The sequence below is a fragment of the Bufo gargarizans genome, chromosome 2 (assembly GCF_014858855.1).
Source record: "Bufo gargarizans isolate SCDJY-AF-19 chromosome 2, ASM1485885v1, whole genome shotgun sequence".
In the NCBI taxonomy this organism is placed as follows: Eukaryota; Metazoa; Chordata; class Amphibia; order Anura; family Bufonidae; genus Bufo; species Bufo gargarizans.
Genome location: NC_058081.1, coordinates 497,344,451 through 497,368,513, shown reverse-complemented (window position 1 = coordinate 497,368,513; position 24,063 = coordinate 497,344,451). Strand labels below are relative to the sequence as shown.

The 24,063-nt window shown below is 42.0% G+C and overlaps 1 protein-coding gene across 3 annotated transcripts; it reads right to left on the bottom strand.

Annotated features, from left to right (window-relative positions):
• Positions 1-368: 368 nt before the first annotated feature.
• On the bottom strand, positions 369-23,201 carry ISX (intestine specific homeobox). Of its 3 annotated transcripts, none has more exons than XM_044277895.1 (6): positions 23,092-23,201; positions 21,147-22,006; positions 10,927-11,055; positions 8,172-8,323; positions 2,986-3,102; positions 369-2,347 (listed from the first exon to the last, which is right to left on the bottom strand). In XM_044277895.1, exons 2-6 carry the CDS (start codon positions 21,316-21,318, stop codon positions 2,138-2,140), a joined length of 780 nt encoding a protein of 259 aa, XP_044133830.1. In that variant the 5' UTR covers positions 21,319-22,006; positions 23,092-23,201; the 3' UTR covers positions 369-2,137. The 3 variants fall into 3 exon arrangements, with proteins under 3 accessions (XP_044133830.1, XP_044133831.1, XP_044133832.1); XM_044277896.1 differs by having other exon boundaries at positions 10,969-11,055; XM_044277897.1 differs by lacking the exon at positions 10,927-11,055.
• Positions 23,202-24,063: the final 862 nt, after the last annotated feature.

The window sequence follows — 24,063 nt, the reverse complement described above, 5'->3', positions numbered from 1 at the left end:
AGAAGGATCCGGGTACTGAAATGGCCAGTCTGCAGTCCAGATCTTTCACCTATAGAGAACATTTGGCGCATCATAAAGAGGAAGGTGCAACAAAGAAGGCCCAAGACGATTAAACAGTTATAGGCCTGTATTAGACAAGAATAGGAGAGCATTCCTATTTCTAAACTTGAGAAACTGGTCTCCTTGGTCCCCAGACATCTGTTGAGTGTTGTAAGAAGAAGGAGAGATGCCACACAGTGGTGAAAATGGCCTTGTCCCAACTTTTTGGGGATTTGTTGACACCATGAAATTCTGATTCAACATATTTTTCCCTTAAAATGGTACATTTTTTCATTTAAACTTTTGTTCCGTGATTTATGTTCTATTCTGAATAAAATATTAGAAGTTGGCACCTCCACATCATTGCATTCAATTTTTATTTACGATTTTTGGAATCCGGTTTGTACTTCTTTGTGAAATAGCGTGCCCTCCTAGGTTCATGTTGTTAGCAGTAATCTAGTCAGTATAGCACAGGGCCGTCCGGTGCCAGAGTCTTCCACAAGCACTCAATGTATTTTCCATAGCGAGGAGTTCAGCCTCATTAATGTAAAGCAGGAAAGGATTCTGGGAACAATGAATTGTACAGAACACATACAAAGGTTAATTGACTTGCAGATTGTAATGATCTTCTGCGTTGATTTAATGTAGCATTCAAAATTGGAAAAGAGGTGACTGAGGTTCCTGGATAAACAGGGGTGAAAGTTTGGGGCATGGCTTCACATGAGATCAATAGGTTAATTCCATTTTCTCTGATTATCTAGGTACTGAACTGGTTAATATCAGCATCCTTGTGGTGTAGAGTGGTATGGTGTAGGTTAATGCCCAAATTCATGGTGGTCTACGACAGTACAGGGGTTAGTTCAGGTACCCCTGGTGGTGTAGTGGTATGTGGCGTGCGTTTATACCCAAATTCATGGTGGTCTAGGGCAGATCTGGGCTTAGTTTAGGCATCCCTGGTGGTTTAGGGCAGGGAGGGGGTGAAAATAAATAATCATGGGGTCTAGAGCAGTGAAGGGGTTAATCAGAGGACTTTGCAGCTGCAGGATTTATTTGTGTTCAGACAGAGAAAAGCGCTTTGGGCACCTACAGTAATGGGAGAAAAACACTTCTGGTAGCAACAGTTAAAATGTCATACCTCTTAGGGTATTTGAAAATGGGATTTATAAAATGTATAACTCAATTATGGCCAGTATTTTACAGCCCCTGGTCAAAGAAGCCTAGATATAGGGAGTTGTTTGTCTCTGGGCCTATCTGTAACACGACGAATAGAAAGTGGGCTCCAGTGTATGCTCACTTCACTGACTCACCGCCTCAGGGTAAGCTCACTACTGTTTGCTCCCTATTTTACCATATGCGCACTACTCTGTGCTCACCAATTCACTGCATGCTCATTACTGTTTTTACACTATTTCATTTCTACTAGTCATTGAAAACCCATAAACGCTATGTACAATTACATTTTATAATTGTTCTTGATCATTATGTCCTTTATCCACTTGCAGGAGAAGTTGCAGATCTTCTAAATTCAAGAGGCAGAACATTAAAAACTTCCATTTTGCTAACTTAATTTTCCAAAAAAAAAAAAACATCAGCAGATGGGATTCCTGATCCCTCGTATCACTTTCGTCTTGGAAATTTGTCTCTGGAAACCTTTTTTTTTGCAAGCTCGTCAACCCGTGGCCTTAATTTTCCACTTTTCAATCGTATAAATCCTTAAAGTCATCAGATTGACTCGTCTTCTAAAGTGGTCCCATGAATCCTAGTTAAATGGACTTCAGTAACATCTGCTTGCACTTTCCACAATTTTCCTGCCTGCATTGAGGGTATAAATAAATGATAAGGTGTTTTAATTGTTTCTGTGTTCTCGGTGATGGCACTGTGTGTTTGTCTGCAGTTTTTAAACAACAGATAAATGACGTTTTGTGGTGAAACGTCTCTCATCATCCTCAGGAGAGGAGCAATTAACCGCTTGCTGTTAGTTACCGATATATTTCTTCCTCTGATGAAGTGCAGACCCCATCTGCTGCATATTGTACTGGGCTGCTCATGCCATGTAGCACGTCAAAAGATTCTCCTTGAGCTCAGCCACATCGTGGAGTTATGTTGGAGTGGCCAGGACAGCACTGTAGCTGGTTCTACGAGGAAAGGGAATGTAGTATGGCGCTGACCTCATTGATGTTGGTTGTTGTGACGTTACAGAGCCCAAGCTGGGCACCAATGATACTACTGAGTTAAAGTGACCTTGAAAAGGTAAGTAATAGCCACATGTTGATTCATCTTGAGATGTCTTTACATGTAAAGTAAAGTCCTGTGGAATTAGAAGAAATAAATCAGGGAGAGGAGAGGCTTGAAATTTACAAATTCACAACTTTTTATTGCATTCTAAAAAAAACTATTGTAAAGAACATATTGTTACATAGCATAAGGACAGCCCCTGTAGTGGCTATGGGGAGTGAATGTGGGGACTATATGGTTGGGGTCCATAAATTAGATAGATCCATTCTTGTTCTTCATGGATGGTGGGTTTAGTTATGAGTTACTGATTTGGTGGTTATAAAAAGAATTCTCCTTCGTTGGATAGGTCACACTAGAAATAATTTCCAGGCCTTTCCAGTCCCAGAGGAGAGTTGTATGAAAAAAAAGTATTGCTAAAAGGGAAGCCATATTTTTGATAGTGCTATGTGAGCACTAGCCTGTGGGCTAGACTTATATAAGGATAGCTTACATTAATTTTTGTACCTCCAGTACAACATAGGCAAAGGTCTTCCAATGTTATTGGGAAACATGTAGGGGGGGGGGGGGGGGGGGGGCGGTGAATGCAATGTCCCAATGCCCATGATGCACTGCAGCAAAAAATGCATTGTCTTAGGTTTATGATGCACTGCAGTGAAAATAAAATACAGACATATCAATATATATGTAAGGATCTGTGTTATGCCATCTTACCATAGAATCTGCTTTTGGCGCTGGGACCACATTTATTGCAGTGAGGTGCTGGAGGCCTCCAAAATTTCCAAGCTTTTCATATTTCCGCCACTTAGCACGCCGGTTCTGAAACCAAATCTTACAAAATAAAATAATATAAATAAAAGGGTTCTGCAGTGCAACAGTATTACCTATCCTATCCTCACATCCTTAGAGTAGGTTCCCTTCCAGATTGAGGTCATCTGGCCGTGGTGGATTGGCACAAATTATTTTGATTAAAATATATTTGCTATGTACCTTACAGTATATTCATTTTATATTGTGAATATAGTATTAGTCCATTTACTTGTGTAGCTTCAGCCATGGCGACGTTCACCTGCACAATTTTGAGGAAGGTGCTAACTTTTATCTATCCTCAGGATAGGTCTTTAGTATTGTAGCACTGCACAACCCCTTTAACATGCTTCATTATAAACACGCTAGTAATAATACTATTAGAGTAGTAATAATAATACAATTTTTTATAAGATAGGGGCAGTTCTGATTACACTACAGTGCCAGACTAATGGTCTTTACAGATTACTGGTAATAGTAATAGATGAGGGCGATGTGTTTGTAAATTCATTAATATATGAGCACAATAAATGTTTTATATGGAGCACAGAAACCTCAAATGCATCCATAAAAGTAAATGATTAATTCTTCCTTGTAATATAACTTTCTAATATAACTTTCTTGTCTTTGTAACTGTTCATTTTGTGAAATTAATTTATTGCCATAATCATTTGTCTTCAGTGAAGCCTTTTTCTTTGTTCGCTATGACTTTCTTTTGAAGTTTCTGGTCAAATGCCATATATTAATAAAAAATATAGGAGTTGCACTAACAGCAGTCACAACCAGCCCCAAACACCCTTGGGGGCCCACCAACCTCCATAGATCAGGTAAGAAATTGGGGCTAATGGTTAGATGGCTTCATCTCATTATACAAATAATATATCTTTAATATATAAGATCTATGTAACCTGAGTAACATCATGTCCTGTACTCCAGTTGCATGTAAGAGATAGTCAAGGGTTCCCCCCCGATACTCAGTAATGTTCTCCAGGCCTTAATAGGTGACCCCACAAATACACCATTTGCCTTTGGGTCCCCCACAGCATCCCGGGTGACTCACAATACAGTGTTTCCAGCCCACCTATTTCCTCAAGATGGGCAAGCCAACTCCGGCCTCCAGTGCACAGACACTTCTACAACGGACAAACTCAGGTCTAAGAATTACATAGGTCACTTGCAGATATTCAAGGTACCTCACAAAGACCATCTTCTCTCAGCCTCCTGGCACCAAACTACTCCTGTTTATTAGCTCCTCTCTTACGCTCCAATCAACATTGTGGTACAGGACACCAGCATCACAATGCACATACCTAGATCAGCATCAGGCTCTTTCTGGGCCCACACTTACACTGCCAGCTTCTCTTGTTAACTGACAACTGGGAAACAAGTGCAATGTGCCAGCCCATGGAGAAGAAAGGCATGGGAGCGAGAGGATAGGAGTGGTGACGGAGGCACTGAGGAAGGTTGTAGTCTTCAAGGTGGCAATCCTTCTTCAGCACTCCCCAGACCAAGCAAGAAGTGATGGGAGGGATGCACCATTTCTTCCCCCTGGGGCACAAACTGGTTGAAGGGCTCCTGTCTGGCAGTGGCTGGGTGCCATTGATGGTGGATGGATAGTGGGGCGCAAAGCAGGAAGATAGGGACCGTTTTCAGATGGATCACAAGGTAAATTGTTCCCAAAGGCTGTGTATATTGGGTGGAAGATTTGGGGAATACAATATCTCCTTATGGAGAGCGCCTTAATTGACTTATAGGATAGCTGCCTTAAATCTGGTAGCATTAGAGGCAGAGCTTGTTAAGAGCTTATTTGCATACCTTCTTTTTGGGTGGAAGATGTAACGGTACCCTCTGAGTCTATTTCTGAGTCTAGCAAAAAATCTTCCCAAATGACCAAAGGAATGCAATTTTTCATAATCACATGTACTAAAGTCCCCAACTGCGGGGTGTAGTCCAATCCATCTCAGAAGTGTGGAAGGGCGCCTAATGCAATTATAACCCAAAACCACAAGCAGTGAAGTCTGCAGCTGTTCACTGGCTTTCATGTCCATGCACTGTCCCTTTTAATGCTTCTGAACTTTCTGTAGAGGTTCAGTGCTTCTCTCCCTTGGAGGTTGGCTCTTCGTGCAGTTGCTTTTCTGGTAGCTTTTTATCTAACAGGTTCAGTATTTCTACTGGATAGGAATTCTCCTTCCATTTCAGCTTCAGCTACTCTGTTCAGAAGTTTCCACACACTCACTGATGGCTGCTACACTGGCCAGGGACAACTGTACACAGCTTTTCTCTGGTTTTCTCACTAGCAAGAACTACACTCATCTTCTCTCTGGCCTACTTGCCAGCAACTCCCTTACCAGAGGGGAGGGACCAGCCCACCACCCGGCAACCATTTTTAAGGCCTGCTAGTTAACTACTTCCTTCCCATATACAGACTTTTGAGATACAAGTGCATAATGAAGCCTCTTTAACCATTTTTAGCAAACATCTCAGAGAATTTAGCAATTTTAGCTGAAAACCACTGGGTCACTGCACAAGCATTCTTAATACCAGCTCCGGTGGCAGCAGATGATGATGCCACTGAGTAGCACGTGCTGAAAATCTTATGAGTGTCAAGGCAGCATGAAGTGCCAGGGGGCACTACTGCCTTGGTGCCTCACTGAAGGGAAGAACCCAGTTCTACCTCCCTATTGAGTGGCTGGTGCATCACCACTATATTCTAGCCCCCTTAAAGTAGCATGAGTGGTGCAGCCATGCTGACACAGCTTGTCCCTTGGTTGCCATGAAGTTGGTGATGCTAGCAGGAACATCCCCACACTGAAAAAGAGAAAGTAGGGGCCCAAAATTAAAGCACCGCCCCAGTGCCATGACAGGCAATTACAAGGACTGTATCTAGTTAAAAGGACTGTGACTCTATGTGAGTAATATTACACTTGTTATGCCTCTGGACTATATCTGTGTAACCGGCATCTTTTGTGCCCTTAAAAAGAGACACAAGTACTAGGTCTTATTTTACTGCTCTTCACCCCTCCACTATCTGGACCTGATTCTTACACACTGGGACATCTGATCCTGTAGATACACTTAGCCAGGCTGTCTAGATCTGCACGAGATTTACAGACAAACACTTTTCGCTGACTCTATTACCAGCTACTGGTTGGCTTAGTTTGAGACAGAATTTTACTCTAGAGTTGTGGTGAAATTTTGGCCCAAAATGTCACATCTTAGGCCTGCCCCATCCTGCAAAGCCACACCCCATTTTTAGGGCTAGGTACCAATGCTTTCTCTAAAGCTAAATGCCAGTGTGATAAAATTGATGTTTGTGTAGACTGCCTCAATGTTTATGGTGAGATTGCGGGAAATGTCTGTCAACTGAACACCTAATTTTAAGAGGAAACGTTTCTTACGCTGGTATTAGAAACAAACCCTGATGGAGTAAAATGTGCCAAGATTATTAAGGGGTAATAATTCTGGTGGATCATCCAGAGTCCAGTGAGGAAGTAAAAAGAAATCTATGTCAGCTAGGTAGTTTGCGTAGATTTCTGGTCTAATGTGCGTCAGTTTTTTTTAGAGAGCATATGTTGTTAAAGGAGCTCACCTGCAGCCTATCTGCTCCCACCCATTTTTTTGTAAAAGTCACGAGGGAGGTAGAAAAAGTCCAAAAGCGACCAATTTTGTTGCCAAACGGCACTTCTGCCAGAAACTGCAACTTCTGCTAAAGAACTGGCATACAGAGATGATATACTCAATCTTATGGCCGGGTTTACAATTGTGTTGTAAGATATGAGCTTAGAGATTCCAAGGGGGCAACCATCAGAATTTTGAATGCAGTTCTGGATGTGACTGTGCAGTGTCCTGAAACACACTGCTTAATGTTGTGATTGTGTTTCATGTAAACTGTGCTTGTAAATCTGTTCTCATAGGAGGGGGAGGTCCTAACAGGCCTCCCAGGGCTGACTCCGCCCCACACTCAGTGCTCAGTGCAGGAAGAAGAAGGTCAGTGTGTGACGATGTCTGAGGACAAGCTGAACCTCAGCAGCCATTTTGCAGAGCTATAAAAGCTCCATAGTTAGTTCCATGTACCAGCCCATAAAAGGGAAAAGATTACAGTATCTCCAGGCTACCTAGAGAGGGAATGAGGATATTGACAAATGAAGGTAACTGTCAATAATCAAACTCCAGATTCCTTTGCATCAGGTGGAGAGATTCAAAGCTACAAGCTACCCACCATATTTAAAGACAAAAAGGCCATTTGTCTGAGTATAGTATTCCTATAAGAGGATACAGAAGTATAGGATTATACAGTACAACAGAGATGGTTCATCCCTCTAACCTGGAGAAATAAGAGAGAGAATGTCTGATTGTCATAGAGGACTATGCCTTATGCAACTTCTGGGAACTAATGTGAATCCCTGTGAAAGCTGCCTTTATGTAAATGACTGTTGCATACCTTGATGATCTGTGGAACAGCTTCAGTAAAGTATTGGGAGGTTGTTGAAAGCTCTAGACTCCCTTATTCTATATAATCATTTTAACTACTACCACCAACATTTGCACCTAACTGTGCTGGCGTCACGAACCAGGGGCCCAGTCTCAAAAGCACCTTACACTCATTACCATCAAGGGCACCTCAGCTTCCATCTGGCTGGTGTTCCCTGTAACTGAGAGTGCCCAGGAGCATTTTGTGCTGTCTTCCCAGTCACTGTACGCCTGCCCAGGGAGGCATCTTCTAACCGTGAGTACATGAACTATTGCACCTATCGGCCCACTGATGGGTTCAATATTAGCTGTGGTTTGGTATGCTACAACTGTAGAAGATATGATGTTTCTCAAGATTAGCACAAGTTAAGAACTGCTTCCTACACAGATTTAATCATTCCCAACAGGCAAGGCAAAATTAGAATTCCCAACCATGTCCTACTTTCAGTCTACCACCTATGAACCCTCCAGGGGTGAAGCTATAGGGCTGCAGAGGAAGCAGTTTTATTTGGGCCTTGGAGCCTGAGGAGGCCTAAAGGTGCCTCTGCCACAGAAGAAGAAACCAGTTTTATAAACGGCACACAGTACATGGGAACCTTGCTTAGCTGAAATCATTAGGGTACCTGAACTCGTGTTTCGGGGAGTTTGATCTTTGCGGCCAGCTTGTCTCTTGTCTGAACATCTGGGTAATGTGTCACATGGAATATCCTCTCCAGCTCCTGGATTTGCTCCATGGTAAAAGTGGTTCTAATCCGTCTTTTGTTCTTGCATTCACCTTTATAAAAAAAAAAAAGAAGTCAGAATTCAAATCAGTATAAATCCCCAGGAGACTGACATACAACAGGATGTAGAGATCTGGTGTTGAACCTACATGTAGCATAGGGCTACCTGTGACTGGAGCACTGTCATGTTTAAGAAATGGGATGGGTGGGCGAACAGTGGGCCACAGCAGCAATGTGTATTTCAGGAGAGGACTATGTCAATTGTATAGAAGACAGTACACTGTCCAACTCTATGACTATACTATCGATGGCAGTGCTGCTGAGTGTGACTAGAGGGGTGTCAAGATGGGTGAAGGGTAAGTTTGTCTCCGTACAGACTCCCTGAGACATCCTCTTAATGACTGTACGTAGCTCCTGATGCCGCACAGCCACCGCCGCATCTTTCTCTTGCGCGGATGAAAACATCTGGTGTCGGGGGGGGGGGGGGGGGGGAGGAGGTCAATAGCAGGCTGTAACTAGAACGAGCCTCCTGAGCGTCACCCGTGTTGCTCGTGAGGCTCGTCCCCGTTACTGGTGTTTCTTGATCTGCTCTTCACTCATTTTGGTGACTGTGCTAATGTCTCCTGGCAGCTCCGATCACAGATACCTTGCAGCTTTCACACTCCATCCACTGTTCCTAAAAGCTGTTGCTCTTGGCTGACAGAAACAGGAAGTAGAAGGTTCTAATTACAGCGCTGTCTATAGTAAGCGGCCATACTGAGGACAATAGGGGGGGGGGGGCGGCGTGCTTATACCAACCATACTGAGGGCAATAGAAATTGACAAGTCAAAGGGTACTATATGGATCCATTCAGTAAATGTCTGTGAAGGTTCTCATTTATCCAGGTCATGGTATATATCTGTAAAGAATAAATCAAGGCAACTGGACGTACTGTAGATTTCTTGAAAACGTTTCACTCGTTCTTCCAACGAGCACTGAGAAAGCTCGTTGGAAGAACGAGTGAAACGTTTTCAAGAAATCTACAGTACGTCCAGTTGCCTTGATTTATTCTTTACAAATACATTCAGTAAATGTGCCAGGAGCCTTCTGCCTACCGTGCACCTAACGTCCAAAAGTAATGTGAACACAACTTAGGGACTGTTCACATCTTTCTTTTGTTGTAAGTCAAGCAGATAAGTTTGTAAACAGAAAAAGTATAGAAATGAATGGCTTGATGTACCCATAGACTATAATTGGGCAAACATAGTTCAGAAGTGCATACTTCTGATTCGTTTCTGTTACATTTCTTTTTTTTTTTTTTTCAGGACTGAATAACGTAGTATACCACGCTTTTCTGTCCTGCAAAAAAAAATAAAAAATGAAAAAACATTTTTTTTTCCTTTTACATTGCAGTGAATAGTAGATGGACGTCAATGTAAGACAATACATTTCCATCCGTTAAAAATATCTGTGTTTTCAAAAGTCTCAAATCTTCAATTTTTTTTTTACAAAAGAGAGTTTTCACAAGTGTTTTTGTTAAAAAAAAACAGTCACAACCATATTGAAACATATGCACATCCGTCAAATGTATATGTTAAAAAAGCATAGATAACTACACAATTGCATACATTTGTGTAAATTTTTTTCACTGGAAAGTGTTAATTGCCTCCGACACCCACCACAATTTTACAACAGATTAACTACCTATTGGAGGATCTACACCCTGTTGTGGGAACTGTAGTAAATACTGTGAATGTGCACCCCTTTGGCTAACTTAAAGCGTTATCTGGATTAAACAGAGAGAGACTATATGGCCTTTGGAAACATTGTGTATGTGTATTTGGAGAGACCGACGTATTTACCAGTCCTGCCTTGCACCCATCTACCTAACATCCAGGGCACTCCATCTAACCCCAGATAGGAGCCCCAATAACAAGGTGTGCCCGGAGGACAGGGAGAGTGTGCATTCCACTTACGGCATGGCCCCGGGGAGCGTTGGAGTGAGGGCAGCAACCGTGAACCACTACAATTTCTATCACTGATACAACTACAACTCCCATCTTCCTCCTGGCTCTTCCCCTGGGGGTCTCTGCATCAGCAGGAAACATGGTTGACGGTATTGTACCTAACTGGAAATATGTGAAGTGAAGACATCAATTGGAAATTCTATTATTGCCACACACTACAGACTTAAATAGGCTGTACAGGGTAATAAAACATGGGTGCTTTCTTCCAAAAACTTCACCATACCTGTCTGAGGGTTGTATGTGGTATAGAAGCTCAGCTCCATTGACTTCAATGATAATGAACTACAATAGCAGACACAAGGCACTGACAGATGTGCATGTATTCTAGATCCCCCCACCACTGATCAGCTGGAGTTCACAGTAACACCACAGCCTGCCCGCAGCTCACCGAGCACAGCACTGTGCATTGTATAGCGGCTGTGCTTGGCGTCACAGCTCTGCCCTATTCACTTCAATGGGCGATAAGCATGACATCACATGGCCTAGGCAAAGGTGCGAGAAAGTGCTACTGCGACTGCCGGTTCCAGGTGTCGGACCCCACCCTATCCAGGGGATAGGTCATCAGTATAAAAGTCTCAGAAACCCCTTTAATAAATGTCCCGCAGTATGTTTTCTTAGATATACACACTTTTTGGGGTAATATTCTTACTTTTTGGGGTAACTTGCATAGAATCACTAATTTCATCATCACCTTCTTGATGCAAAATAGATGAAGAAAACTTTTCACAGCTAGTATCCAAATGAGAACTTGAATTTTGTTGGGATATCAAATCTGAACCTAAATAAGTAAATCGGTATTAGATTTTTCACAAAAAGTCACCTGGAATGATGTATGAAACTGGACAGAGTATTACAGCAGTCACATTCTTCTACATAGAGGACAGTTATTATAGTAGCTATTAGAGATGAGCGAATTTCCGCTTATGAAATTTGTTCACACTTCATTTGGTGGTAAAAGGTGAATTGCGTAATGGATTCTGTTACCACGGACCATAACGCAATTCTATGACGGAATGCATAACGGAATGTCTTTAGAGGCATTCCGTTATTCATTCCGTCATCATGGAAGTCTATGGGCTACAAAACTGATCCACCCTGTTCCCGTTATGCAGAAGAGGACTCCCCTGCATAACAGGAAACGGGACGGATCCGTTTTGCAGCCCATAGACTTCTATTATGACAGAATGAATAACGGAATGCCTCTAAAGACATTCTCTTATGCATTCCGTCATGGAATTGTGTTATGTTCCGTGATAAAGCAATTCACCTTTTACCACCAAATGAAGTGTGAACGAATTTTAAAATATTACATTCGCTCATCTAGTAGCTATGTTCTTGTACTGTACATACTAAGAAACAATATTATAGTAGTTAAATTCTTGTACATACAGTAGGAGGCAGTATTATACTAGTTATAAAAAGTCAGCTAAAATCATGTATGATACGGGACAATACAGAGTGAGTATATTCTTTTACATGGTGGGCAGTATTATAGTAGTTTTAATCTTGTACATAGGAAGCAATATTATAGTAGTTATAGTCGTGTACATAGGAGGCAATATTATAGTAGTTTTAATCTTGTATACAGGAAACAGTATTATAGCAGTTATATTCTTGTACGCAGGAGACAATATTATTGTAGTGACATTTTTGTACATATTGGCAGTAATATAGTAGTTATATTCTTGTACATAGGGAGCAGTATTATAGTAGTTATATTCTTGTACATAGGGAGCAGTATTATAGTAGTTATATTCTTGTACATAGGGAGCAGTATTATAGTAGTTATATTCTTGTACATAGGGAGCAGTATTATAGTAGTTATATTCTTGTACATAGGGAGCAGTATTATAGTAGTTATATTCTTGTACATAGGGAGCAGTATTATAGTAGTTATATTCTTGTACATAGAGGCAGTATTATAGTAGTTATATTCTTGTACTTATGAGGATAGTATTATAGTAGTTATATTCTTGTACATAGGAGGCAGTATTATGGTAGTTATATTCTTGTACATAGGAGGCAGTATTATAGTAGTTATATTCTTGCACATAGAGGCAGTATTATAGTAGTTATATTCTTGTACTTATGAGGATAGTATTATAGTAGTTATATTCTTGTACATAGGAGGTAGTATTATAGTAGTTATATTCTTGTGCATAGGGAGACAGTATTATAGTAGTTATATTCTTGTACATAGAGGCAGTATTATAGTAGTTATATTTTTGTACATAGAGCCAGTATTATAGTAGTTATAGTCTTGTACATAGTAATAGGAAATATAATATTTTATTCTTGTGCATAGGGGGCAGTATTATAATTGACATATTCCTGTACATAACAGGTAGTATGAGAGCAGTTCTTTTTGTTCATAGAGGGCGGTAAATACACTGTTTGAAAGTTTCAAAGAAACAGGGAGAAGAGCAGGCAAATATTGGAACTGTACTATCAAGGCCAAAGGTTTCAGCACTTAAAATAAGCATACCATCTGTGCAGTATAATAGACACTAGAACAAGGATTTTTGTCACTTAATTCACTTGCACATATTAATATAATGATAAATCTTAGGGCTGTGGGTGAGCTCCATCAGATATTGTGATGAGCCCAGACAATCATAATTCAGAGGCCGATGCTCAGTGTTCTGCTAAAGTCGCTCATAGTGGAAATGTAAAATGTAATAGAAGTCATTAATTCCCCAGATTCTTCTCATTGCTACTTGACAAAATTGTCATTAACATTTTTAGAAAACTGGATAAAAATGACTGCAGCATAATATACTGGGTTTTCCCATGTCATGATTGGCTGGGGAGCCTTTGATGCCTTCCTAATTCTAACTAAGATCTTAGAGAACATACCCTGTGGATTACTGGGCGAGGCTGTTATCACATCTCCAGTGTTTCAGCAGATAACAGCCTGCTGATGTTCACCGGATTCGGTATTGCTGGATTCAACAGATCATAGCCAGATGCCTATTGACTATAATGGTGGCAATCTAGTGGTGATCCAGCTGCTTTCCGACATAAATGCCGGGTTTCGGTTCGGACACAAGCCGCCACATGCTGCGTTTTTTTGGTTCGGCTGACAGGCGGCATTTTTACCGGATCAGGCAGCTGGATCTGCTGGGTGGAGATGTGAATGAAGCCTTAGGTCATATTTGACTTAGGTACTGCTCCCTTTCCTGATGCTTTTGGTCCCCTCCTGTCCAGTAAAAGAGGAAACGGCAATGTGTTATGCAGGGCACCGCACACCCTTCAATCGACAGTGACATAACATGCCAAATGATGTTCCACATATATAACAAGCAGTGTGTCGTTTAATAAATTAGGTGCACAGTACGAAAACACAGACAGGAAAACTGAATTCAAATATTATCGTCATGAATCTGAAACATGTCTGAAAAAAATGCCTTTATAAAATGTTACAATAAAGAAATACTAAAAAAAGCCACAGCTTAAGGCCTCATGCACACGACCGTTGTTTTGGTCCGCATCCGAACCGCCGTTTTGGCGGCTCGGATGCGGACCCATTCGCTTCAATGGAGCCGCAAAAGATGTGAACAGCACTCCGTGTGCTGTCCGCATCCGTTGCTCCGTTCAGTGGCCCCGCAAAAAAAAAAATAACATGTCCTATTCTTGGCCGTGCTTTACGGACAAGAATAGGCAGTTATATGTAAAGGCTATTTGCGGACCGCAAAACACACCACGGTCGTGTGCATGTGGCCTAAAACGTAGAAATGTATGGTATGCTTTACCATCCAAAAAACGCTTAAAAAAAAAATTTGGGTGAAAGAAGCCTAGAGGCAGCACAGCAGGCCAAAAGTTACCATACAGTCTATAGTGAGGGATATCACCAAGCTTAGGTGGTCCAATTCCCACTGGCACCTCTCACTGCTTACTTAGGAGTGCGTTAAGTGTGTCTCTCTGTCCTTCACTCGCTACTGCCACGAGCAGCTCCAAGCAACCTCCTTATATAATGTCGTCCCTCTTAACCAGGCTTGCATGTGGCCACACTCAGTATTCTCCCACATGTGACCACAACCCGGTCAGTACCATGTGCTGTACTATGAGCAAAGTGTACATACAAATATCGCATGCATTGCATTCACAGCATACATGTGTGTATATTCCACCAATAGCCTGCTATCACAGAGCACGTTAGGGCAATATGGAGATTATCACATAGAGCAATGTACAAAGCAGTACATCCCACATCATCAGCAAAACATGACAACGGTCAACTCTATAGAGTTCAAGGATGCTGTGGTGTGCAAATAGGCAGTGCATAGTGGCTAATAATCCCAAATATGCAGGGAGTGTCCCTAATCTTCAGAGACCAAAAAAAGGCATGTCTTATAGAAGCCAGGGGCGTTCCGAGGGCCGGGTCTAGTTGTCCCTAATTTGCCAATTGCAGAATTGACAAGTATAGTGATGTTATGCACTGACAGTGCACACTTGGCTTGGGCTGTCTATTGTCAATTACACTAGTGTGCTCCATATGTAGGGGGGCAACCATAGGTTGGATTCCCACATTGGGGGTGATTTAAAAAACAACAGTTTACACTGGTCTTTGTTTCCCCTTTTCTCAGGCGGAGGATGTGCTTAAAGGGGTTGTCCCACTTTGCTTTTTTAATCTTATCAGCAGTAGATGTCCTGATAACTTCCTGGTTCTCAGGCAGTTGAGTGAAGGCCACGCCTCCTCATGACTCACCCTGCGTGCTCGTTCATGTGTATGAGGTCATCCACATGGAGCCGTATGTGAGGTCCCCCCCCCCCCCCCCCAGTATAATAAACATTGAGTGCGGCCCCCCCCCCCCAGTATAATATACATTTAGTGCGCCCCCCCCCCCAGTATAATATACATTCAGTGCGGCCACCCCCCCCCCCAGTATAATATACATTCAGTGCGGCCACCCCCCCCCCCCAGTATAATATACATTCAGTGCGGCCACCCCCCCCCAGTATAATATACATTCAGTGCGGCCACCCCCCCCCCCCAGTATAATATACATTCAGTGCGGCCACCCCCCCCAGTATAATATACATTCAGTGCGGACCCCCCCAGTATAATATACATTGGTGGCGCAGTGGGAAGTGCCAATGAGGGTTAAAAAAATAAATAAAAAATTAACTCACCTCCTCCAATTGTTCGCGCAGCTGCCGGTCTCCTGTTCTATCTTTAGGACCTGTGAAAGGACCTTTGGTGACATCACTGTGGTCATCACATGGTACATCATATGATCCATCACCATGGTAATGGACCATGTGATTAGCTCAGTGACGTCACCAAAGGTCCTTTCACAGGTCCTAAAGATAGAACAGGAGACCGGCAGCTGCGCGAACAATTGGAGGAGGTGAGTTAATTTTTTATTTATTTTTTTAACCCTCATTGGCACTTCCCACTGCGCCACCAATGTATATTATACTGGGGGGGTCCGCACTGAATGTATATTATACTGGGGGGGGGTGGCCGCACTGAATGTATATTATACTGGGGGGGGGTGGCCGCACTGAATGTATATTATACTGGGGGGGGGGGGGGGGTGGCCGCACTGAATGTATATTATACTGGGGGGGGGGGGGGGGCGCACTGCGCCACCAATGTTAATACAAATGCAGGAGGTGGGTGCCGGAGTGAAATAGCCGGCACCCGACCTCTATGATAGGGGGCTGCGATCATCGGCAGTTAACCCCTAAGGTCCCGCTCCCTGTCATAGAGGTCGGGTGCCGGCTATTTGATTCTGGCACCCGCCTGCTGTATTTGCGCATGCGCGGGCGTGCGCGTACTTGTAGGAATGGAGAGGCGGCCCGAGTACTTGTTCAGCCGTTGTGCGCAGGCGCGGCACAGCGATGCGGCCGGACGAAAGAGGCCGTATCCATGGGATACAGAAAACAACAAAGGAATCGCTTTACATGATTTTTTGAAAGAAAGGTAGCTTTTGGATAATAACATGGATAGGAAGATATGTTGTGTGGGGGTAAATAGATTAGATAAAACCTATTTTATGAAGTGGGACAACCCCTTTAATTTATGATGCGATTTTTTACTTCTTTTAAGCCCAAAACTGGCGTTAATGTAATCAGTAAGTTGGGGCATATGGTGTGGCCCTTGTCCGGCCCTCAACACACCCCTGCCATTCTCTTGCCACTACCAAATGGCAAGGACGGTGTAAAAACACCCATGTGACAAAGTATTGTCATACAGACATTTAAAAAGTTGCAAAATAGGGTATTGCAACTTCCTTTGCTTCACTTTGTAAATGAAACCCCATTTGGTTTTTGGGTTTTTGTGCTTAAAACTCCAGATGTCAGCTGAAAATTTATGGGAATCTTGAAGTATTTTAGTTAGTGGCTCTTATTTTCTTCCAGTTTAGGCGCATTTTTGTGTCTATGTTTTTTTTATTTTTATTTAACACGTTGAAGCATTTGCGTTTTCTAAAGGCATTTTTCCATTACCTTTTCCACAGGGGAAAAAAAATGGCTACAAAAGAAAAGTCACAAATTTTTTATTTTTTTTTATCTGATATGCAAAAAACCTACCAAAAAACATGCTGTTTTTATGGCCTTTTTTAGAGGCAAAAAATACCAAAGCAAATGAATGTGTGAAGGGGCCATGGAGTGTACTGCACAGGACACGATACTAAAGTCAGTCGTGACTGCAATCTCTCTTTCATAAATTAAATTCCAGATCTACAGTACATACTGGCACTTGCAGGTTGTGGGAGAGACCAGGTTGAGGGTACAGATCCGAAGAGATTTATACGCCATTCAGTGTCTGTGGAAAACACCTACGTGAATGTTGCCTTTGTTTTATCACTTGGACGCTCTTGTAAAAATACGTGTTATTAATATAAAAAAAAGTTATGAAAGTGCCGACAAATGCATCATTTAGTAAGACGCGGCGAAGATTACATTACATTACAGATGGAGGTTAAAGGAACTTTAAGTGACTCGCTGAGGGAAAATGGAGATGTGAAGTTCACCCTCTGAAGTTTTTAATGGATTCGCCATAAAACTTTGTTAAAGGGCAACTAGCATGAAGAATCACATCACACAGTTTAGTCTGCGGTGTAAATGTTGTCACAGCGATTTAATGCATGACATTTCCACTCTGCAGGCGAGCAGATTCAGAAGAATACAACATTCTGGGATACAGCAGTATTACAACATCTGCACAGCCCTCTGCTGAAATACTCTGTGCAGCTTGGGGCCCTACTTTATCCCCCAACTACAACCTGAACTTCCACTTGACTCCTTTTCCTTTGCATGTGCTAACATTGTCATCATGTGGTGGACTAGTCAGGTTACTGACATTATAAGCACACTCCTCTCCTGAAATACTTTGTGCCGCTGTGGACCTTGCTCCTTCTACAAAGTAACTTTCAGTCTATGAACTTGTAACTGTGCCCACTCCACATCCCACATCATGAGACTTCCCCTGTCACAAACTACCCTGACCCCACTACCATCACCACACCAGAGGACAGGTTATCCCCTCTTCCCCTAGATCAACACACTTCTCTCTTGAAATAATCTGTGCTGCTGGGATACCCCGCTCCATTCGCCATCTAGAGATTAGTCTGGGTCCTCACCACTAACCCAACCACTCAAAGCTCACATTGAGTTTAAAAGTGTTGTCTGAACTCTTTTTTTTTCTTGTGCCAAACTGCCAAATCATTCTTAAAAAAAAAAAAACGGAACCACTTCCGGCCCAGGCCATTTACCCGACTTCTCCACAAGCGTTATTTTGTGAATCTATCATGTGTCATTTTATTTTTTTAGAACACTTTTACTTATCGTTCTGAAATTGTTTTCTTGTAACACATTGTACTTCATGTACTATGTGCGCTCCCACAGTCCCAAACCGGCGCTTTTTCCTAAATTGTACAAAGCCGACCACCGCTGCTGGATTATGGGGAGGTCGTAACCATGGAAAAATGAGCAGTGTATAATGTGATGGAAAAATCAATCAAGCCAGAAAAGGAGGATAATAACAATACACTAATAACTGAATGTAGTAACGTTCTCTACAGGATAAATGCTATTTGCTGAAGTGAGACAACTCCTTTAGGGCTCATGCACACGACAGTATTTTGCGTTCAGTATACTAGCCGTTTTTTTCTTTCAGTATGCAGTACATATACTGAGCCATTCATTTCAATGGTTCAGCAAAAAAAAAACTGAAGTGTCTCCGTGTGCATTCCGTTTCAGTATTTCTGTATTTCCGTACCGTGAAAAGATAGAACATGTCCTATTCTTGTCCGCAAATCACGGTGCTTGGCTCCATTCAAGTCAATGGGTCCGCAAAAAAAACGGAACACATACGGAAATGCATCTGTATGTCTCCCGTATCCGTTCCGTTTTTGCTGAACCATCTATTGAAAATGTTATGCCCAGCCCAATTTTTTCTATCTAATTACTATATACTGTGTGTGGCATACGGAAAAACGGAACGTAAAAACGGAAAGGAAACGGAAACAAAAAATGGAACAACGGATCCGTAAAAGACGGACTTCAAAATACTGAAAAAGCCATACGGTCGTGTGCATGAGCCCTCAAGGGCCATCGCTTTTTTTTTTTTTGTTGTTCACTGAGCTGTGTGGGGGCTCATTTCTTGTGGGACAAGCTGTAGTTTTATTGGTAACATTTACGGGTACATTTGGCTTTCTGATTGCTTTTTATCTAGTTTTTTAGGAGGTGAGGTGGACAAAAATTGCAATTCTGTCAGTGTTTTGTATTTTTATTTTTATGGGGTTCACCGTGTGGAATATATGATAACTTTATTCTACAGGTTGATAAGATTATGGTGATACCAAATTAGTATAGTTTGGCACAATAAAATCCCTTTTTTTTAAATAATCTGCTATATATTATTTTCCAGCGTAGATGTCTGAGGGCTTGTCTTTTGCAGGACAGACTGTACTTTTTATTGGTACCATTTTGGGGTACATAGGAATTTTTGATCATTTGGTATTATGTTTTTGGGAGGCGACAAAAAAAGCTGTGGGTGGGTGGATAAACAACAATTCCGCTGTTACTTTCTCTGTTATTTTTCACATGGTTCACTGCATGGTTTAATGACATGTTCACTTTATTACACAGGTTGTGACAATTGTGGAAATACCACATTTGTGTGTTTTTTTTTTTTCACTAGTTTTGCAAAATTAAACCACTTTTTATGGAATATGGTTTTAATTATTTTTTGCTATTTGTTTTTCAATAAAGTTTATTAACATTTATTAATCCTTTTTTAGGCCAACTAGGGGACTTCACAATGTGATTGCTGATATAATGCTTTGGGATATGTAGTAGCAAAACATTATATATAGCCTATCAGTGTAATGCCTCTTGCACACAAATGTATTTTTTTTCCGGACCGTATACAGAACCATTCATTTCAATAGATCCGCAAAAAAAAAAAAAAACAGAAGGTACTCCGTATGCGTTCCATTTGCAAACTTCCGTTTTCCCGTTACGTTCAAAGATTGAACATGTTCTATTATTGTCCGCATAACAGACAAGGATAGGACTGTTCTATCATGGGCCAGCAGTTCCGTTCTGCAAAAACGGAATGCACATGGACGTCATCCGTATTTTTTGCGGGTCCGTGTGCAAGAGGTCTAAAACTGATAGGCTGTCTTTTAGGGCTCATGCACACTGTGTGCGCTCCGTTTCACGGATGCAGACCCATTCACTTGTATGGGTCAGCAATGCTTCCACATCGTAAAAGAATAGACCATTTTCTACTTTTTTGCAGTGTGGGCTGAATCTTCAAGTGAATGGGTCTGTATCCTGAAACAGCAGGCTTGCAACTGGTGTCCGTGCATTGCGGACCGCTAGTTGTGATCCGTAGTATGGGTACGGGGCACACATGTTCGTGTGCTAGAGCTCTTAGGCTGTGCCTTCGCCATGGCAGGCCTGGAGGCCTTAGTTAGACTTCCAGTGATCCTTATTGGCACCCACCATCTGTCTAACCGCCTAGATCTATCAACTGCAACATCTAGAGGGGCTAAACTACTTGGATTGGAGATTTCTCCAATCCTGCCCATTACAGAGAGAGCCCAGCCTTCCATCACAGAAGAGTTCTTGTGCCCTCGCGGACACCATAATGTAACTGTATGATGAAGGTTTATTACAAGTCAATACTCAAAGTATAGTTATCTCATTGTGGCTTAACGGGTTTAAGGGCATGACAGTTATTTCACAGAAAATGTAGATTATACTATCAGTTACATTGGACTACATTATCTGCACACAAAACTGTAAAGTAAATTAGAGCCCTACATGTTCTAGGATAGCTATTAAGTAATTCATAAGGTGAGTTTAAAGTCAGGAACCACATACATATTTGTAGGATGTGTGATCTACTGCATATCTCCTAAGTGTCCCTCTTTTGGAGAGTCAGTCCCTACTTTTGAGTTATTTTTTTCTGTCCCTATTAGGTCCTTAAAGGTCACTGCTTTAGAACCGATAAATAGATTTGCTTTAATAAACTGGTTATATTGCTCCAAAAATAATTTATTTTTTGTCCAAAAACCTGGGAGGGATGCTATTGGTAGGTGCGGAACATGTAACTGGACGCTCCTGGTTCCCGAATGTAACATCTGTAATTGGGCCTCCCTTACTATGTGCTACTTATAATAATAATGTCTTATGTGACACGGGGACATTTTGGACAATTAAGCTGTTTTCTTATGTTGACTATAATGAACAGTGATACGGCATATATGGCCACTTCTGCAACAGGTAGAAAACAGAGTATCCCTTTTTTGGGATCAATGGTTGGCCCTCCACCAATTGGACTTTTTTTTTTAACATATGCTATCTATTGTAAGAAATATCTTCTAAATTTTATAGCATATACACACTTACCGACATTCTGGATAACAGGTGATTTGGAATCTTGAGGAACCTTCTTTAAGGAATATTCCAGGTGTATATTTTCCTTAGAAGCAGAACAAGGTTTCTTCAATATCTCCTCAATGGAATAAGATAAATATGGTTTTGGAGAGGTCTTGCAGTGCATCATAGGATTAAGATCCATACTTTGTAAATGGACGGAGGTAGGTCCTATAACAACTGAACACCTGCTCTGTATAAGGTCTTGTGTAGTCACATCAGCCTCAGATATAGTTTTGTTTATAAGAATCCTATGGAGTAACACAGTAGACACTCAACTTCCAGTGGCTGCAGCTAGAGGCACCTAATATGTAAACCTCACTAGTATCTCTCAAGACATAGTCCAACCACAACTTAACCAATGTCAATAGTGCTACTCATACAGGTAACATCTGTGTTGAAGGAACACGCCCAACTCATCCAGAATAATGACATGAGTGACTCATGAAGTCTGCAATTCGTTGAGGAGCACTAAATAGTCATCCTGGGTTACAGTATAGCCATATTAAGATAACATTATATGCAATTTCCACTTATTGGTTGTCATCCATTGGTTATATATTACTGCATCCATAGTTCATGAAAGTTTACTTCTCAGTTCCTTCACAGTTCAATACATCTATTATCCTCTGTTATCAGCTATGTCAGAAGGCCTAATTTATGGTCACTAGCACTTTAATGTAAAGGGTAGCTGATATTAAAGACCAGTAACAAAACTTAAATGACTATAAAATATAACACATTGCGTCATCATTTCTTCTGAATTTGCGGTTTTCTGGGGCTTTAAGGGATTGTCCAAGCTGATTAAAATCTCGGATGAGCCTTCGAATTGTCTAAAATAAAAAATAAGGTTTTACTCCTTTTTCCATCACCAATCACTCAGCCGCTAGTCCTCCTGACGCTTCTTGTTTACAAAATGCATTGTGAACAGCTGGAATACGGCACGTAACTGCTGCAGCCTATGACTGACCTCAGCAGTTATGTGTCCCCAAGTGGCACGTGACCCAGCAGTGATGTGCTGCTTGGGGACACGTCACCTCTGTGGATAATCATTGGCTGCAGTGATGCTCGTGTTGACTGATGGGGACTGGAAGTGTAGTGCAGACAGCCTGGAAGTCTGTGATTGGTGGGGGTCTGACGATCAGCTATTTGAAGATAATATGGAGCTCACAGGAGAGCCACGGCCTCCTCCTGGGCGAGTGTCATCTCGTTCATCGGTCACATAGCCTAGGAGCAGCTCAGTTCTATTAGACACTGGGAAAACCCCTTTAAAGGGGTTGTCTCACTTCAGCAAATTGCATTTATCATGTAGAGAAAGTTAATACAAGGCACTTACTAATGTATTGTGATTGTCCATATTGCCTCCTTTGCTGGCTGGATTCATTTTTTCCCATCGCATTATACACTGCTTTTTTCCATAGTTAAGACCACCCTTCAATTTATCAGCCGTGGCCGTGCTTGCACACTGTAGGAAAATGCTCTGGTCTCTCTGGTGGCCGGGACCGTGGGGGTTTGCATAGGCCTGCATACCCGACCACCTCGTGGTGTAATCCCTGAAAATGAGCAGCGTCTAATACGATGTAAAAATGAATCCAGCCAGCAAAGGAGGCAATATGGGCAATCACAATACATTACTAAGTGCCTTGTATTAACTTTCTCTACATGATAAATGCCGTTTGTGGAAGTGAGACAACCCCTTTAACATTTCTTTGTTATATCTCTTTCTGGGAAAGCTGGGTGAAAACCAATATGGCTGCTTTTACAGCACATACTTAATTCTGAGTAACAAGCCTAATTACATAAAAAGAGGAGATGAGCGTTGGTATCACTATAGAAGTATACAGACTGAGGGGCCTGGGAAAGCTGGGTGTCTCTGAGCTTTCTCAGGAACAGATACATTGTCTCTCTTGTTTGCTACCTCTGTCTACTGTGTCCGGCACTCTCTTGTGGGTCCATTAGTTCAGTCAGTATCAGTCACTCTGGAGGTCTTGTCTCCCTCTGTCTCCTCCAGATCAGGCAGGGAATCTCTTGTAGAGTCCTAGAGACCATCTCCACCCTATTTGCTTAGTCATTGGTCCTTCCTGTTACCACAGACAGAGATTATTCAGTAACTAGAATTCATTTAACCATCTTGTTAACCCCTTATGTAACTGGCAGTCATATTGGCATTACAACATGACCTGATGGGCAAGAGGGATTTCCTACAACAGCCACATATTCTTTAAGCCGACATTACATGCTGCCCTGTGGCAGCAGGTGGGTGACAAAAACACCTGTGCATAGTTCTCCAAACGCCTGGCTGTGGTTACAAATGAATGCCTTCAGGCTGAATGGCAGCTGTGGAGCAACCTCTAACTGTCTTACATGGACAGGAGTTGGAACTGAATCAGACGTTCATTGCTGCAAATGCAGCATCCCATTGCTAAGGCAGTGATCCACTGCTTAAAGGGTTTAGTACTATACTGCTATACCCCTCTTTACTCTAAGCAGACCCTGCATGGTCTCTTGTGGCAACAGGTGGCTGACTGGGTGACTAAAGACAGCTGAGCATAGCTTTCAAAATGCCTGGCTATGGTTACAAATGCTTTCAGGCTACCCCATGAATGGCAGCTGTGAAGCACAAACTGCTGCTTGAATAAAATACTGAAAAAATGGATGGGTGTTGACAACCTCTTACTCTTTTTCAGGGACAGGGGTTGGATCAGGATCATTACTGCAATTGCAGTGTCCCACTGCTAAGGCAGTTGTCCACTTCTTAAGGTGAGTTCATGGGCCATAGTATCCGTTGCTAGGTGGAGCTGTTCCACTCTCCCCCATAGGGAGGAGCAGAGTCAGAACGGAGAGAGACAGAGAAGTGGAAGGAAGTAAAAGAACAGTCTTAAGAAAGGTC